The sequence below is a fragment of the Anabrus simplex genome, chromosome 1, assembly GCF_040414725.1.
Source record: "Anabrus simplex isolate iqAnaSimp1 chromosome 1, ASM4041472v1, whole genome shotgun sequence".
Classification (NCBI taxonomy): domain Eukaryota; kingdom Metazoa; phylum Arthropoda; class Insecta; order Orthoptera; family Tettigoniidae; genus Anabrus; species Anabrus simplex.
The window spans coordinates 999,477,517-999,493,809 of record NC_090265.1 but is presented as its reverse complement, the minus strand read 5'-3'; the positions used below and the strand labels follow the sequence as shown (position 1 = coordinate 999,493,809).

Here is a 16,293-nt window from a genome sequence, read left to right as displayed (position 1 = left end):
AGTCAAGTTTTAACTTCATTGAAGGGCTTGTGAACTCAGAAACTGAGAACTAGGCCAAATGGCACTATCGGATTCAAGAAAACCGGATTTCAAACAATATTCTACTATGAGATACACCTGGTCCTTCTTTTCATCCAATTGAGGGTACAGTGTCTTCCAAAATAGCAGCTTTTTTTTTTTTTTCTTTTTTTTTTTTTTTTTTTTTTTTTTTTTTTTTTTTTTTTTTTTTTTTTTTTTTACCAAGAAACAAACAAGGTAACATCATCAACTAATAGGTTCTGAATAGCTTCAAAAATGACCAAATAACGTACATTACCATTGACTCCATAGTGTGTGATGATGTTAATGAGGTTAATAAAGCTGGTTTGTGCAATGGAACGAGATTGAATGTACGGAAGCTAGACAGACATTTCGTTCATGCACAAGTTCGGGCAAGTTCAGCTTCAGGAAGAAAGTGGAGTTTTATTCCAAGACTAGAGTCAATTTCCTCTAACTTTGGCCTCCTCTGTCACAATGAATAAGCCACCAGGACGGACTTTAAAGTTGGAATTAATCTCCCCACTCCAGTGTTTTGGACAGTTGTACGTAGCTTTTTCAAGAGTGCTCGGATCGATAGACTTCATAGTACAGCTCCAAGCTAATTAAATCTAATTAAAACACTGTAATGTCACTGTCCAATGATTTAATGTCAATGAGTACATGTCCTTTCAAGGATATTTAAAAACATTTTTGTCTGTACAAGCAGCTTTGTTGTAGTCCTGTTCTACCACTTTCTTGGAATAATTTTAAAATTACATGTCAAAAAGAATGTTATACTATATCCTCCTTTATAAAAATGTTGATTGAAGTTTGGTTTAGCTTCACTGTACTGATTAAAAGTTGAAAGTTGAGCTGTAGCTTCGGAGGTGAGAGAAAAATGTAACCTTGACGGCTCTTGATCTACAGGAGAGCGCCTAAGCTTTCAAACTGAAAATATTTCAATGACTAGGTCCTTTATTAATGACATTAGTAGACGAATAAGGTTTGAGTGAAGTTTTTAAAAGTAGGAATAATCATAATATGAAGATAAAGTTGGAATTCATGGGGACAGATTGGGGTGAATATTCATTTATAGGACGAGGAGTAAGGGATTGGAATAAATTATAATGGAAATGTTTGATAAATTTCAAAATCCTTTGAAACCATTTCAGAAAAAACTAGGTAAACAATTGATAGGGAATCTGCCACCTCGGTGACAGCCCTGAGTGAAACTAATGTGGTTCTGCATATACTAATTCTGTATTCTGTAAATCATTTGCCTTTTGTGATTACATTTATTGCTAGTGATCTACTTGTCCTAAATTCTTGTTTTTGGCCATCATCTTGAGGAGATATACAGTTGCCACCTAAATTACAGGGGAAAACGCTGTGAATAGTTTGTGAATCTGACAGTATGATTGATTCTGATGTGTAATTTTTTATATTATTAATGTCAAAACATAATGTTTATCAGGTGCTTCAGTACTAAAAGTTTTTTTCAATCTAGAAATATCACAATGAGAATCCATGAAGATAGAGATTGAAATGCAGGAAATACAAGTCTTGGACTTGAATAAAGTTTCAGTGTGTTGGTTCTTAAATTTTCAGTGCAGCTCAGATATGTAAGGTCTGATTGCTGAAGTAAATATGATGAATAAACAAATTATTACTTTGCTTGCTACTCATAGTGGTATTTTTTCTGATTCCAGTCGTGGTGTAAGAAATGATGCATCATTGGTTCCACCTATCCGTCAGACTGCATCCATTTTCAAACAGCCTGTAACAGTGTATAAAACTCAGGAGGGAAAAGTGAAGACAGACTTTAAGCATGGTCCTCAAGAAAAACCAAAACAGGTATCTAACAAACTTTTCATATATAATCTCAAAATCCTATGTAAATTAATATAAAGTAAACTTGTTCTCTGTGTACATTTTAATCTGTCTGTCTCTCTCGTCATCAGCCCAGAGGCTCGTTGGATCTTCAAGTAGCACCACCAAACATTATATGGTTATAGGGAAACCGCAAAAACCGATGGTGGCATCAAAATAAAGGTATACCAGGCAGGTTAAGGAGTGAGTTAGTTTGCCATTGTTTTCCTCACTGGGCCAGAAAGTGCTATTGCAGCATGACCAGCTCTATGAATAACACCTTTTTTAACACTCAAGACACACTAGTCACTCACACACTGAATGTCATGAAAAATGAAATGGCGTATGGCTTTTAGTGCTGGGAGTGTCCGAGGACATGTTCAGCTCGCCAGGTGCAGGTCTTTTGATTTGACACCCGTAGGCGACGTGCGCGTCGCGATGAGGATGAAATGATGATGAAGACGACACATACACCCAGCCCCCGTGCCAGCAATATTAACCAATGATGGTTAAAATTCCCGACCCTGCCGAGAATCGAACCCGGGACCCCTGTGACCAAAGGCCAGCACGCTAACCATTTAACCATGGAACCGGACACTGAATGTCATTACTCAGCACCACCAATAACCTCAGCAGTTTCCATACTGTCACTGCCATCAATGAGACTGCAACTTCAGTAGAAGCTGTATTTTCCTCTGGCCTCTGCCAAGAGACAGATGCAAAGTTATTACATCTATCAAGAAATGGCAACAGGCAGAAAGATACTGTTAAATATAACATTCATAGCCTGCTGTATTATGGCATTTCACACCATCAGTGAATATTTCTATGTTTTATTTCTCATTTTTATCCTCCTAGAGCAGTGGTTCCCAAACTTTGTCTCATGTTGGCACCCTTTCATACCACCTGATTTTAAGCAACACCCAATAAGAAGCATTAATTACATATAAATAATAATAATAATAATGCGTAAGGAGTCCTCAAGTGTCATTAATTGAAATTACTGTGTGTTGTAGGTGCATCGTGCATCATATTGGTAGAAAATGACTGCATGCTGTTCACTTTGTTAATACTACGAGAGTCAAGGAAGCCATATTTTTTCACAATTTCTACATCAAATTTGTGGCACCCACTTTAGGCAGTTCTGCCCTAAATGTTCAAATGTTCATGGCAGTTGCGATGCCCAAGCTGGGCTCAGCATTGCTTCCAGTTTTATTACTTGTACTAGGTTATTCTCTTTTCATCTTTCCTGCCCAAGCTTGCATAATCTTTTCATTTTTTCCCAATCCTGGTAATACTGGGTCTCTTGAGTCTTACTGATTTTTTATTATGGACGCTCGAGTTTAGGCATTAATTACAAACGAACCAATTGGCCTATTGCAATGCGAGTTATACCAATATTTTCCTTGTTTAATTCTACATTAGCGCATATAAGACACATTGGTTTCGATGTTCATTAAATATTTATTTATTTGTGGTTGTAATAAATATTGCCCGGGTTTTTGGCTTCTTCTCTAGGGAGCGCTCACTTAGGAATATATACAAGGAAAACTACTTGTCTGATGGTAATAAAATATTTATATGTTATAACTACATGTATTTGTAGTGTAGTGCTCAAGTTACAATTGTTTTCAACCACCCCGAAAAAAGTTCTAATCATTTTTCTAAAGCAACTCTTTCTCAGCCCAGGATGAACGTACAGCAGTGAACTTGGGCTTGTTTTGAAGCACTCAGTCATGGTTATCAGAAACTACAACAACTGTAACCGTACAGTGTGGTACCGAATTTATGAAGAGTAATATTGAAAGGAGGTTTTGTGTTCGCCGGATCGTGCGATTAACAACAGGCCGGGCGGTGAAATCGGGCGCAGTGTTGCCGCGTTCAGTAGTAATCGCGCGCGCAATGACCGCAGCTTTTCGTTTACTTTCAACCTTTAATTTTATTTCTTCTTATAAATTCCACAGTTGTTGCAACCCGACATACCTACCTTATGATATAAATGTTGATTCCCATAGGGAACCTGAAACATTTGTTCCGAATGAGTAAATTTATAATACCAATATAAATGGTCCGTTATTGGACATTATAAATTTTCCAGCTAACTGATTACAATTAGCCTACGCAGTGGCCTCCACGGTATGCACTAGCCATGCATCTTGGTAGGTGTGCTAGGTACCAACTAATGAGCCCAGCCTAGCACACGGGGGCGAAACGCTGGCAACCAGGAATGAGTTAGCTGGAAAATTTATAATGTCCAATAACGGACCATTTATATTGGTATTATACCTACCTTATACGAATTGGAGACTTAAGAGCACAGGGCTACAAGATTTTCTTTACAGGCGAGAGCTGGTGCGGTCAGAACTATACTATGAAATATGAGTGGCAAGAAAACGTGATTGAAACTTTAGAAAATAACTTTGACAACTATAATCTGTACAGAGGGTACATTCAGCAAATTTATGGATGGCGTGGAGGGTTCAAAACACCGTCGGGGGCTGGGAAACGCATCATAATTTTACACATCGGAAGTGAAGAAGAATTTCTTGACGGTGCAGAACTTTTGTTTTATTGGCAGGAAAGGAAGTGGTGATCATCACAATGAGGTGAACTCAACTCATTATGAAGAATGGTTCACAAAAGTTCGGAGTTTATTGCCTCAAAGGTCGGCTGTCGTTAAAGATCAAGGTCCATATCATACGATGGTTGATCCTTCATCTAAAAACCCGAACATATCATGGCTGAAACCTGAAATGATATCTTGGATAACATCAAAGAATATTTCACTACCACCTGAAGATGACAATTATTACAAATTAACTAAATCAGATCTGATTGTCCTTGCCAGGCCTTATTTTCAAACACTGGTAAAGAAGCTGGAACAACTGACTAAATGACTTCGACCAGATGTACAGCTTGTTTGGTTACCAGTGGCCTATTGCGAGCTTAATCCAATCAAGCTCATTTGGGCTTAAGTAAAAGGGAAAATAGCAAAAACAAATATGTCTAACACATTAGAAAATGGCAGAGGCATGGAAGAAATTAACCCTTTATGCCGAGAAGCCTTACGTACCGTGACCCCTGAACTCTGGAAACAATGTATTAAACACGCTAAGAAAATTGAAGACCATTTACTAGGAAAAGAGATGGACAGTCTGAAAATGTCCCTTATTTCGAGCCAGTCATAATCAACATGATCGACAGCAGCACCGATTCATGGGAACCCACTGATTTTTCAGAAGAAAAAAAATTGATAGAATTAATATTGTAAATGACTCTTCTAAAAATTTTACAGTGTGATATTTCTAAATTAGGAAGTCAACCATTTTTAAACCTGCCATTGAAGGTCCAAAGCTCTTATGAGAAAAAGTGGCAGGAAGTGGAATTTATAAGAGGAAATAAAATTAAAGGTTGAGTGTAAACGAAAAGCTGTGTTTGTTGCGCGGGAGATTACTACTGAACGCGGCAACACTGTGCCCGATTTCACCAACCAGCCTGCTGTTAATCGCACGGTCCGGCGTACACAAAACCTCCTTTCAATATTACTCTTCATAAATTCGATACCAAACTGTACGGTTACAGTTGTTGTTGTTTCTGATAACAATGACTGAGCGCTTCAAAACAAGCCCAAGTTTGCTGCTGTACGTTTATCCTGGGCTGAGAAAGAATTGCTTTAGAAAAATGATAAGAACTTCTTTCGAGGTGGTTGAAAAAAATTGTAACTTGAGCACTACACTACAAATACATGTAGTTATAACGTTCATCCATCATCAGTTTTCCACTCCAGTTGCCCGGGTGTGGTTTACGAGCACTCTCCACTTCTGTCTGTCCATGTACCACGCTTCTCTCAAGACGACATCCCAGCTGATTCCTCTTGTTCCTATGTCCTCTTTCACTTGGTCCAGCCACCTCTTCCTAGGTCTTCCTACCGGTCGTTTTCCGGCCACGACTGTGTGTAGCCATTGTTTTGCTGTCCTTCCATTGTCCATTCGTTTGACATGGCCAAACCATTTCAAACGGGCCCTTGTCACTTTTTCATTCAGGGATGGGTACACACCAGCTTGCTCCCTTATTCTTTCATTCTTTACCCTGTCCCTTTTTGTCTTCTGTACCATAGTTCGTAGGAACTTCATTTCTGCGGCTTGTAGTTTGCTGTCCACTTGTTGGGTTGTTGTGCAGGTTTCTAGGCCATATGTTATTATGGGGGTGAAGTATGATTGGAATAGAATCTGCTTTGATCTTAAGGGAACTTGTTCGTTCCAGAGGAGGTTCCGAACTTGATGGTAAAACTGAGCTTATTTTTGAATGCGGTTGTTAATCTCATGCTGTATTCTGTTATCACTTGAACGTTATAACATATAAATATTTCATTACTATCAGACAAGTAGTTTTCCTTGAATATATTCCTAAGTGAGCGCTTCCTAGAGTAGAAGCCAAAAACCCGGGCAATATTTATTACAACCACAAATAAAAAATATTTAATGAAAGTCAAAAACAATGTTTCTTATATACGCTAATGTAGGAAAAAACAAGGATAATATTGCTATAATTCGAATTGCAATAGGCCTATTGGTTCGTTTGTAATTAAAGCCTAAACTCGAGTGTCCAGAATAAAAAATCTGACAGTAGAACATCTATTCTTTTCCTGCCTATCACAGCTCTTTTCTGTATCGGACAGTACCATTTGTAGCATCTTGCATTTTCTTGCTGTATTTTGATATATGAAGCTGTGTTCAAATTGAGTTACCCCTTACTTATATATCTGAGATGAACCCAGTGACATTAAAACTTCCAGTATCACTACGTTCAATAAAGATGATCGTGGTGTTTGTGTAACTGTTGTGGCATATTACTGCTCTCCATTGTGGGTAAAATTCTTCGTAAAGTTTTGCTTAATACTAGTACTGCTGCAGGATTTTACCTCAAATGCTGAGGGTAAAGTTGCTGGATTACAGACATATTTTTTTAAAAATTGTAGTCGCAATCATAGAAATAGCACTAAACACTGATGAAAGAAACAAAAAGATTAAATTAATAATAATGGGTAATACTGTGAAAAATATATAAACAAGTGTAAACAGTTACAAAAATGTTTTAAAATCCTGGCCTAAAAGTGGCTGAAATAATTTGTTGCTGTGACTGAAAATATTATTTATGTAAATTTTACTTTACTTTTTAGGCATGCGCTCCCTTTTGAAATAAACAAGTTTTACCTCAACATTTTTCAGGAATACCAGCTTGGTGGACTAATGTCTTCACACCCTCCTCTTTTTGGTGTTGTGATCCAAGTCCTTTTAACAGTTCACACATACACCATCACATCCAAAGCAGCCATAGTTGGACCTTTTCACTTTTTTATTTCTAGGAGAATAGCATACAATACACCTGCATTGATGATTACTGATAAGTTTCTCTATAGTGTGAGAGGTGCTGCTGGAAGCTGGCAAGTTTTGAACTTCTTCAGCCCCACAGAGAGACTCCACAATGTTCACAATAAAGTCGTACCTTGATATTATATTTATATCTGTATTCTGTGGATATGGACTATAGGCATTGAGTATGGCCATGTCAACAGTATGAAAAAAAAAAGTTCGTACCAGTTCCTATGGGTAGCTCATTCAGCTGACACGTGATCAATTTTCTGATCAGACACATCAATACCCCTCATCCCCACAACAATTGGCATAACAATTTCCCTCTTCAAAGATCTACGTTTCACCTTGTGATTGATAGCTGGACATGCAGTAAAGAGAACTGATAACTTTTTGAGAACTTTCTCCTCCATACAGTGAACAGCAGTGGGTTACTTCTTTTATATACAGTTTGTTCAGGCTCTAGTTTTAGTTTATTTCTGGAGGAAGATTTTTTCCTATTGCTGCGAACAGTACCGGTGAAAAGTATGTTCTTTTCCCAAAGAGCTAATGTCAGGTCAACAGAAGAATACCAGTTGTCCACAACAATATGGTACCCCTTCCCAAACATACTTCCAATACTATTCAGTAAACTGAAAACTACATCAAACCCCACTCCTTTACCACTTGGTGCAGAACCTCCAGACTTTACAGGTGAATAAACACTGAACTGAGAACTGGGCGTGGGCGCTGCAATTTCTTACATCATAAGTGGGGTTGGATGGATTCTCCAATGTGTGAATGCAGTGAAGAGAGCAGACCATGGGCCATGTCATCCTGCGCTGCCTTCTTCGTGCCTACTCCAGAAGCCCCAGCAACCTGTTTCATCTTTCACAAAATGGTGTAGAGTGGCTGGAACACTTGGACCTGGACTTATAAATTTGTAGTTATAATCACCATATGATTAAATAAAATAACAGTGAACTGCAATGTATATGAGAAACCTGGTTCACACACCTTGAAAAGTATAATTCCCCACTGGTGGTGATGTTTGTTTGGCATCAATGTCTCATCAATACTGAGTGTTTTCCCTGGAACATAATGATTTTTAAAACAGAACTGAAGTGGTCAATGGCTTGCCTAACTTTGAAGAGGGGATCATAGTCTGGGTCACGTTGTTTCTTGCTGCATGTGTTGTCTACAATATGGAAAAGTCTGTTTATTTGTCTGTACTTCCTCAGACTCACTTTGCAAAATATCTGGCTGCCATGCTACATGAAATGACAACAGACAACTTGGGTATAAAAATTAAGTATCCTTTCAACAGAGAACTCTTTCAACCTAGCAAGACTTTGCTCCCAAAGGCTGACTGAGGTTATTACACAGTAAGCGAAAATGCAGTACGCAGACGATGTTACATCATGTGCTCTTATCATAGGTATCATGTATATTAATACATGAGAGTCTCGATGATGAGCATACTCTTGATGTTAGAACCTAGTTATTTTCAAATTTACTCATAATTTATTTCACCCCAGTTTTTAATGTCAATTTGTATATATTTGTTTCATTTGTTTTATGTCAATTGTGTGCATGTACATTTGTTTAGTTATTAGATGGTTTACGTTAAGGCTGAAGATGGTCAGCCCCGGCCGAAACTAGTCCCTAATTAATGTAATTTAGAATATTGCATATTATAGTATTGAAAGGTGGACCATTACTACATTAATTTAATAATTATATTGTCATGTGCTTTTACATCCGATGTACTGTGAAAAAAATTCAGTCAGCTGCTTCAAGAATACATGTGACTGCTTTGACCTCTCTTTTCAACTCTCAAAAGAACCAACGTACTTGCTCAACCTTTGCCCGGCAAAACTCTCCCAGTTTCAATATATCCATCTTAGATACTACACTGGAACTGATAGAAAAATTTTCATACCTTGAAAATATATTTTCCAAGAGCTGTAACTTACTTGGAAATAGGATGTGGAGGAAAGAATTGGTACTTCTCATCAATATTTGGACATTTAATATACTGTGTCTGCCATGATTAGATACCTAACAGGGCACACCAAACTAATGATGAACAAAGCTGGTGTAATCTGAACACTATTTTCCGGCTGTGAAACTTGGACCCTTTACTGTCATGATATCAAAAAACGTTAGTGTTTCCCCCAGCAAAAAATTAGATTCGTTTTGTACATGGGAGAAAACTCGCATAAATAGCATGGAAGCCACTATCATTGGTTATCAGATTAGATGGATAGGGCACATACTCTCTTCTTAGGATGCTGTCTCCCTACAAAGGTTGGTGATCCAATTATGTTGATTTTGATTACTCGCAGCTCAAAAGATTTTAGCAGAAGTTCATCCGTACCAACGGTACGAGTCTTTAAGACAGGAATTTCTCCAGTTCCCCACAGATGGTCATCGTCCAACTTTCCCCCCGGTGATGAGTTGGAAAAGTTCATATCGTTCACCTCTCATGATGTGTCCAATGTTCCTGAGGTTTTGCTCCTTGATGGTTGTTAGAAGTTTATTTTTCTTTCTTTTTTCTTCTTATTTATCCAGTATCCAGTATTCGGGAGATAGTAGGTTTGAACCCCACTGTCGGCAGCCCTAAAGATGGTTTTCCGTGGTTTCCCATTTTCACACCAGGCAAATGCTGGGGCTGTACCTTAATTAAGGCCACGGCCACTTTCTTCCCATTCCTAGCCCTTTCCTGTCCCATCGTCGCCATAAGACCTGTCTGTGTCGGTGTCACGTAAAGCAACTTGCAAAAAAAAAAAAACATTTACAAGTTGAGGACTTCCTCATTGGTCTTCTTTTCTACCCAGGATATTCAAAGCATTCTTCTGTACAAGTTCATTTTGAAAGCTTTATTCCACCTTTCCATCAAAGGGCAGAGCGTCCAGCCTTCGAAACAATACAGGACAGGGAAGACATAACATAGCAACATCCGAACTCGGAGCTGAAGTTTGAGACCCCTGCTGGTGAATAGGGCCTCATACTGTTGAACAAATTTTTGGCTTGCCTGATCCTGGATAGGATTTCATTCTTGGAATTGCAATGCTCATTCACTGTCATCCCAAGATTTTTCAAGAATAACACTTGCTGAACAATTGTGTTATTAATGAATTCTGATGTGTACATTCAACTTCACAAAATTTGGCCGCTAAGTAAAATTGAAGAATCCACCCCTTTATAGAGACCCTCCAATCAGGGTAAAGCTGTACAGTACTGGCAATGAAACAGAAGCATACATAGTATCTGGCCTGTAGACATAACTGAAATCCAATTTCTAGATTGGCGCATAACACACAAACAACAAATACCACAGTAAATTGTTTCGAGAAGGTAAAGAAGCAGTTATCTTTCTGATAAACCCATTAGGTTATGCAACCTGCTCTGACAACGGAATGTAGTAGTTTAGTTAGTAGATGTGCTGTATGCTGTATATGGACAATAGGGTATAAACTGTTGTAATTCTTATCCACCCAGTGCTCGCTACCTTTTCTTTATCACTAACTAGAACAATTTGTAAGTACAGTTGCTTTTTGGAATACATGAACAATATTAATAGGGAACAGTTATCATAATTCCCCTATTTCATTTCTTCTCTCTGCATAGCAGTACAATAGTATCTGGCCCATTAATAGCTTTGGGTAGCTGGTAAACTTAAGGCATATTATTTATTTTTATTACGTTTAATTAGACACATTATTTTATTGTTGAATGCATGAAATACAGTATATTAGTTCATCGCAACATTAAGCATAACGTAAATGGCCTTGTATTTGCTTTTGATTCCTATGATTGAAGGCAATAGATAATAAGGATTGCTGTATTTCAATAGAAATATCTCTGTTGTAGGATGACCAGTGAATTACGAGCTCAGCCTGTAAAACGGTTTGGATAGTGTCAGATACTGTAGTTGACAGTTGAGGTTCGAATCCATGTCTCTACCTTTTTGGTGTGATTTTTGTTCTATTTAAATAGCAGTGATAACTACTTACAGTATTTATAAACTAGAGTTCTTTGATTGTTGTTTCCAACACTCTTTGGTGCAGTATACTAATGACTTACTTGGAGTGTGCACCACAATTGCCTTCACGCGATTTCAAACCACATAGGGATTATGGGAAATTAATTACCAGGCCAAGCTGATAAGGGGCAGTATTATTACTACTTTGTTCTGTGGGTGTGTATGTTAGGGATGTTTGCTCTTGGCTGTGCTGGGCAATCGTAGTGATTTAGGAATCAGAGTAGCTTGCTCGCCAATCTCGCAACAAGCCAAGGGCGATTAAAAGGACACATATGATGTAATGATCTTTATGTTCTTCTGGAATAGAGGCCATATTTTTATGCAGATCAAAGATAGGTATTGTAAGATCCACATACTCCTATCTGGTAAGGAAAGAAGAAAATTCCTTCACCACCCAGCTATCGAGTAATTTCACTATGGCTCAAATCCTGATTTAGTGTGTCTGACGTGGACAGAATCTTCATCTACCAGAAACAGTCTTGTATTACTGCTGATCTCAGCATTCACTTTGTGAGTGAATGTGTACAAATGAGATACTTCTAATATTCGAGCAGTCATTTTGTGGAACATATGTTCCATGTTGACATGCATTTTTATCTTTCCCCCCTTCTGACAAAATTGTAATTAATTTTTGTTCTTTTTAGTTTTGAAGAGCTGAATATCAGTTTGTTTTATCCCTTAAAACAATTGCCAAACACAGTTGGTCCCTCTTAGGGCTGTAATCCCATAGGATTTGATTTGGTTTGCTTTTGAATGTACATTGGCTTCCTGTACTCTTAATGAGCAAATTTCACTCGTTTTAAATAGTTTTGATGATGTTTTAAGATACCTAACTTTGAGATAATTGACCTTGATTATTTTTGGCTTTTTTTTTTTTTTTTTTTTTTTTTTTTTCATTTGAGTAAGATTTTATCTGTTTTACCTAATGTCCGTTTCCAGCTCTTTTGGGAGAAGCGTTTGGAAGGCTTACGAGCATGTGATGTCAATGGTTTAGAATTTGATGCAATGGAGTTGCCTCGTGCTCTAAGGGCTGTGGGCCCACATGTGGGAGAAGAAACTCTCCTTCAGTCTGTAGCAACAGCTCTTCATGTATCTTCTCAACCTGTTACTGGTCAGACAGGTTCCCGCTCTGCTCTGGAGAAGAATCCCGGAGTGTTTCTTAACCCAGAGCAACCTCTTGTACAGGTAAATATTCAGATGTTTGCATAATATATTCCTCTTTCTCCCCTATTAAAATTGATGGTAGTGATTTGTAGTTATTTTCTAACAATTGGGTTTGATTCAGTGTCGTTAACCATAAAGTTTAGGGACCTTACTTGCCGATACGTCTTACAGTTACTGTTAATCTGGTACTTTGACACTATACAGTCGTTTTATTTCATGACTTGCGAGAATTACGTATTGCCACTGCCGTATTGTTAAAATCACTTCTGTTATATTTGCGGGTATAATTAAAGCATGTCTTTTTGTAATTGTAAATCTGTTTGGCTAATGCCAGGTAAGTAGAATTGTGGCATGTTCGAATAATGCATTTAATAACGTAGTTCGTGTGAAATAACAAACACAGCATTTTATTAATTATGGTCTTATTTCGTCCAATACTTATGTATAAAATTCGATTAGGATGTCTAAGAAGCAGAAAAAATCTGTAGGAACTCCTCCGAAAAGGAAAGTAACATTACCTCCCCTGTAAAGATCAGTTGAATTGAAATGGAAGGAAATTTAGTTATCAACCTGACATAATGTTAATCTCGTCTTGTCACGACTTTGGTACAGTTTGCAGACTTGGCCTTTGTATATTCCTATTTACTTACGAGATATATACACATATAAGATTTGTTTGTGTGTGTTATTACTGCGTGGTTTCACATAAGTCCAACAAGTAATAGCAGATTTCAAGAAGGGAGATAAATTATTTACACAATGCAAACACCAAAGAATACAGTTATAGTAAAGCATATATCAAAACAAATAAATGTATAACATTAAATTGAGCGAGGGTGAGAGAAAATGTGTATTTCCTTAATTCCTCATTATCTTGGAAACTTCCTTAATTATGAATATCTTCATTGTTCATTTACTAGAATAAGGGAACTTCCATTATTGTTACATTGAGGTTAGTTTGGTGATGGTTATGTCTAGTGATTTTAATATGTAACTAGTCAAGTTGGCGGCAGTGATGAGCCATTAAAAAAAGAGAAAATAGGGCAGTGTTATTTGCATTTTAGTGTATAGCCTTACATCACAAGTACTATAAGCAGTGACAGTGTGAAATTCATAAAGTCAAACAGCAAAAAGAAAAAATGGAAGTGAAGAATGAGTGGTAAGATGCAGTCTTAGGAATTACCAAGTGAGGGTTTTGGCATAAGCTGAAAGAGGAGTTGACATCACATAACAGAATCATAGTATTTCTTTCTTGCAAATTCGGGAACATTCTACAGACTGTTATTCAACATCAAAGAATTGAAAGTGTACTTCTTTTGAGGATGTTCTGGGGTACTAGAAAATTCTGTCTAGCATCAGTCATTTTTAACATTCATTAACCTCTTCACCAGACATGACAAGTTAATCTGCCAGTAATCGTTTCTTATTGGGTAGTGACGAGTTGACTCGTCCAGTGCTTACAGAAACTGATCTCTAACAAGTGGGACGAGCTAACACGTCCTATGATATTATTGAAAGTATATAATTCAATGATCATTTTACAAGTGAAGATGGTTTTCTGTTGTTTTCCATTTTCACACCAGACAAATGCTGGGGCTGTACCTTAATTAAGGCCATGGCCACTTCCTTCCCACTCCTATCCCTATCCTATCCCATCATCACCATTAGACCTACATGTGTCAGTGCAACGTAAAGCCAGTTGTACAAAAAAAAAAAAAAAAAAGTAGGAATTAAAGAAATTTTCCTGTTATTTCATTCAGGTTGCAATTAGAATTAGTATATTGATCTAAATGTATGAAACATTCCTTGATAATATAGAGCATGGTACCTTTTGGTGTAATTTTTAGAACATTTAGATCTTGTTCAGTATTAGAGAAGTTATATTTAAAGTGAGGTTATATGCTGCCCTATTGCAGAAAAGCGATTGTTATATAGCATTCACATGTTCAATATTGCAACCTCGTAACAGGTTACATTAAAAAATATATAAAACCTAATAATAGTAATGAATCTAAGGAATTTAAAAAAAGGCATTAGAAAACTCACAAAGTTCAGACTCAAAGCTGCTTAAAACATAAACAGGTTGACAAACTTGACAACTAAGAAAAGACGTGGGAAAAGGCTGGGAACCCTAAGAGGTGGATGGTTATTTATGCGTTGTGTGAAAGAAATGTAGACAGTAATCACCCTCAAACTTTTAATTAACTCTTTCGCTGCGGAAGTCGACAAAAGTCTACTTACTTCCCTATAGCATTCGCTGCGGTAATCGACTTTTGTCGACTTGGTACTTTCCTGCTATTGATTCCGCGTGCTTCTTTAATAAAGGCGCATTTAATGGTACAAACATCTATAGTCATGTATTGACTATGTACTAAGCATTGTTTGAAAACGTTGCTGCCAATACTGGACTACTGTATGTTTATTTGTTATCTTTCACCCGCCCGACCGCCAACATTCCTGTCAGTTGTCTGGCCGATAGCAGGCTTCACTCAGCAGCTATGAGCGCGCGGAACAACATTAGTAATGACTGAAGAAATCCTCAATCTTTTAGTGGGGAATTCTGATTCAGACTGTTCAGTAAATTTGGACAATGAAACAAGTGATGATGTGCATAGTGATTGTTCGGAAGAAAGTGCCAGTGAGGAATATCTTCATTTTGTATCGGACTAGCGGGATATTAGTGATGACATTGAAACTGCACTAATAAATGGAAGAATATTGTGCAGCAAGCTTCAAAAAAGCAATTAGTGCTCCTGACTTCAGAAATCCTGTCATAATGTGACGTCTACGAGAGTATCAGCGCAGTCCGCCAGTGAAACGAGGAAGACCTGATTACGTACCTCAAGCGCGCCTGACGGAGAGGCACTTTCTTGGGGAGCAGCAGGACAAGAGTCACAAATTTAATTGTGTTGTTTGTTCCATATTACCAGCAAAATGTTCAAAGAAAGGAAAGTGACTGTGCAAGAGAAAACAGACAGTATTTTTTTTTTTGGTAAGAATTGCCCACGACAGCCTGCAATGTGTCCAGTTCCATGTTCGGAGGTGTATAACAGCAGTGTGTGTTTCAAGGTCAAATGTCACTGCTAGTTTGCCAAAGTTGAGTTAAAAATAGTGCAATGGTGTTGAATGTCACTAACCTTAAAAAAAATTAAGTTTCAGTTCATTTGGAAAATATAAAAAAAATACATTTTTCTGTAAGTGTTCTGTTTAAAAATAGCACAGCAAAAGAGTTAAATGAACTAACAAAACTGAGATTAAAAGGGGTGAACAAAATCAAAGCAAAACAAGGATAATGGAAATAAACAAACTCATTTACAAACGAAGGTAAATTTGCAGATGTTTGTTACAAGCGATGTCAATTTCAAATTACATATGGGAAAGAAAAAATAGACATAACATTATATGGTTAATAAAAGGCCTAACCCCTTGTAACGAAATGAGATTGCAGAAAGGAACATGTAAAAATATTAGCGCAGAAAAAAAGGGGGATATTAAAAAACTTTTAACACAGAGGCCAATTAAGTTGCTACAATTTTAAAAACGCTTATAAAAGGGAGCATAGCTTTAACTGGTGTGACTTAAGTGACACGGCACTATGGGAGGTAACCCCAAGGGAAATCTAAGTTACATGTTGGTAACAATTTTCTTAAACAAAAGAAAAACTCTAAAAACTAAATGTTAATGCTTAGCTGAAAAGCTAAGTAATTTCAGTGATTAAATGGTAAATGTGAATATGGAGGGCAAACTCCTACGCTAGAGAAAAATTTACATTTAATTTAAGTCCAAAAAACAAGAGGAAATAGTGCTTACCCCGAGACAGGTATCCCATAACAGGACGGAAGC

At 37.4% G+C, this 16,293-nt stretch overlaps 1 protein-coding gene across 2 annotated transcripts in view; it reads left to right on the top strand.

The window, feature by feature from the left end:
* Positions 1-16,293, top strand: part of MBD-like (methyl-CpG-binding domain protein 2) — a 73,371-nt gene that overhangs the window by 38,817 nt on the left and 18,261 nt on the right. For both annotated transcript variants that reach the window (XM_067149069.2, XM_067149076.2), the window contains 2 exons: positions 1,728-1,872; positions 12,226-12,471. In XM_067149069.2, the coding sequence (XP_067005170.1) occupies positions 1,728-1,872; positions 12,226-12,471 (391 nt within the window). The remainder of the gene's footprint in view (positions 1-1,727; positions 1,873-12,225; positions 12,472-16,293) is intronic.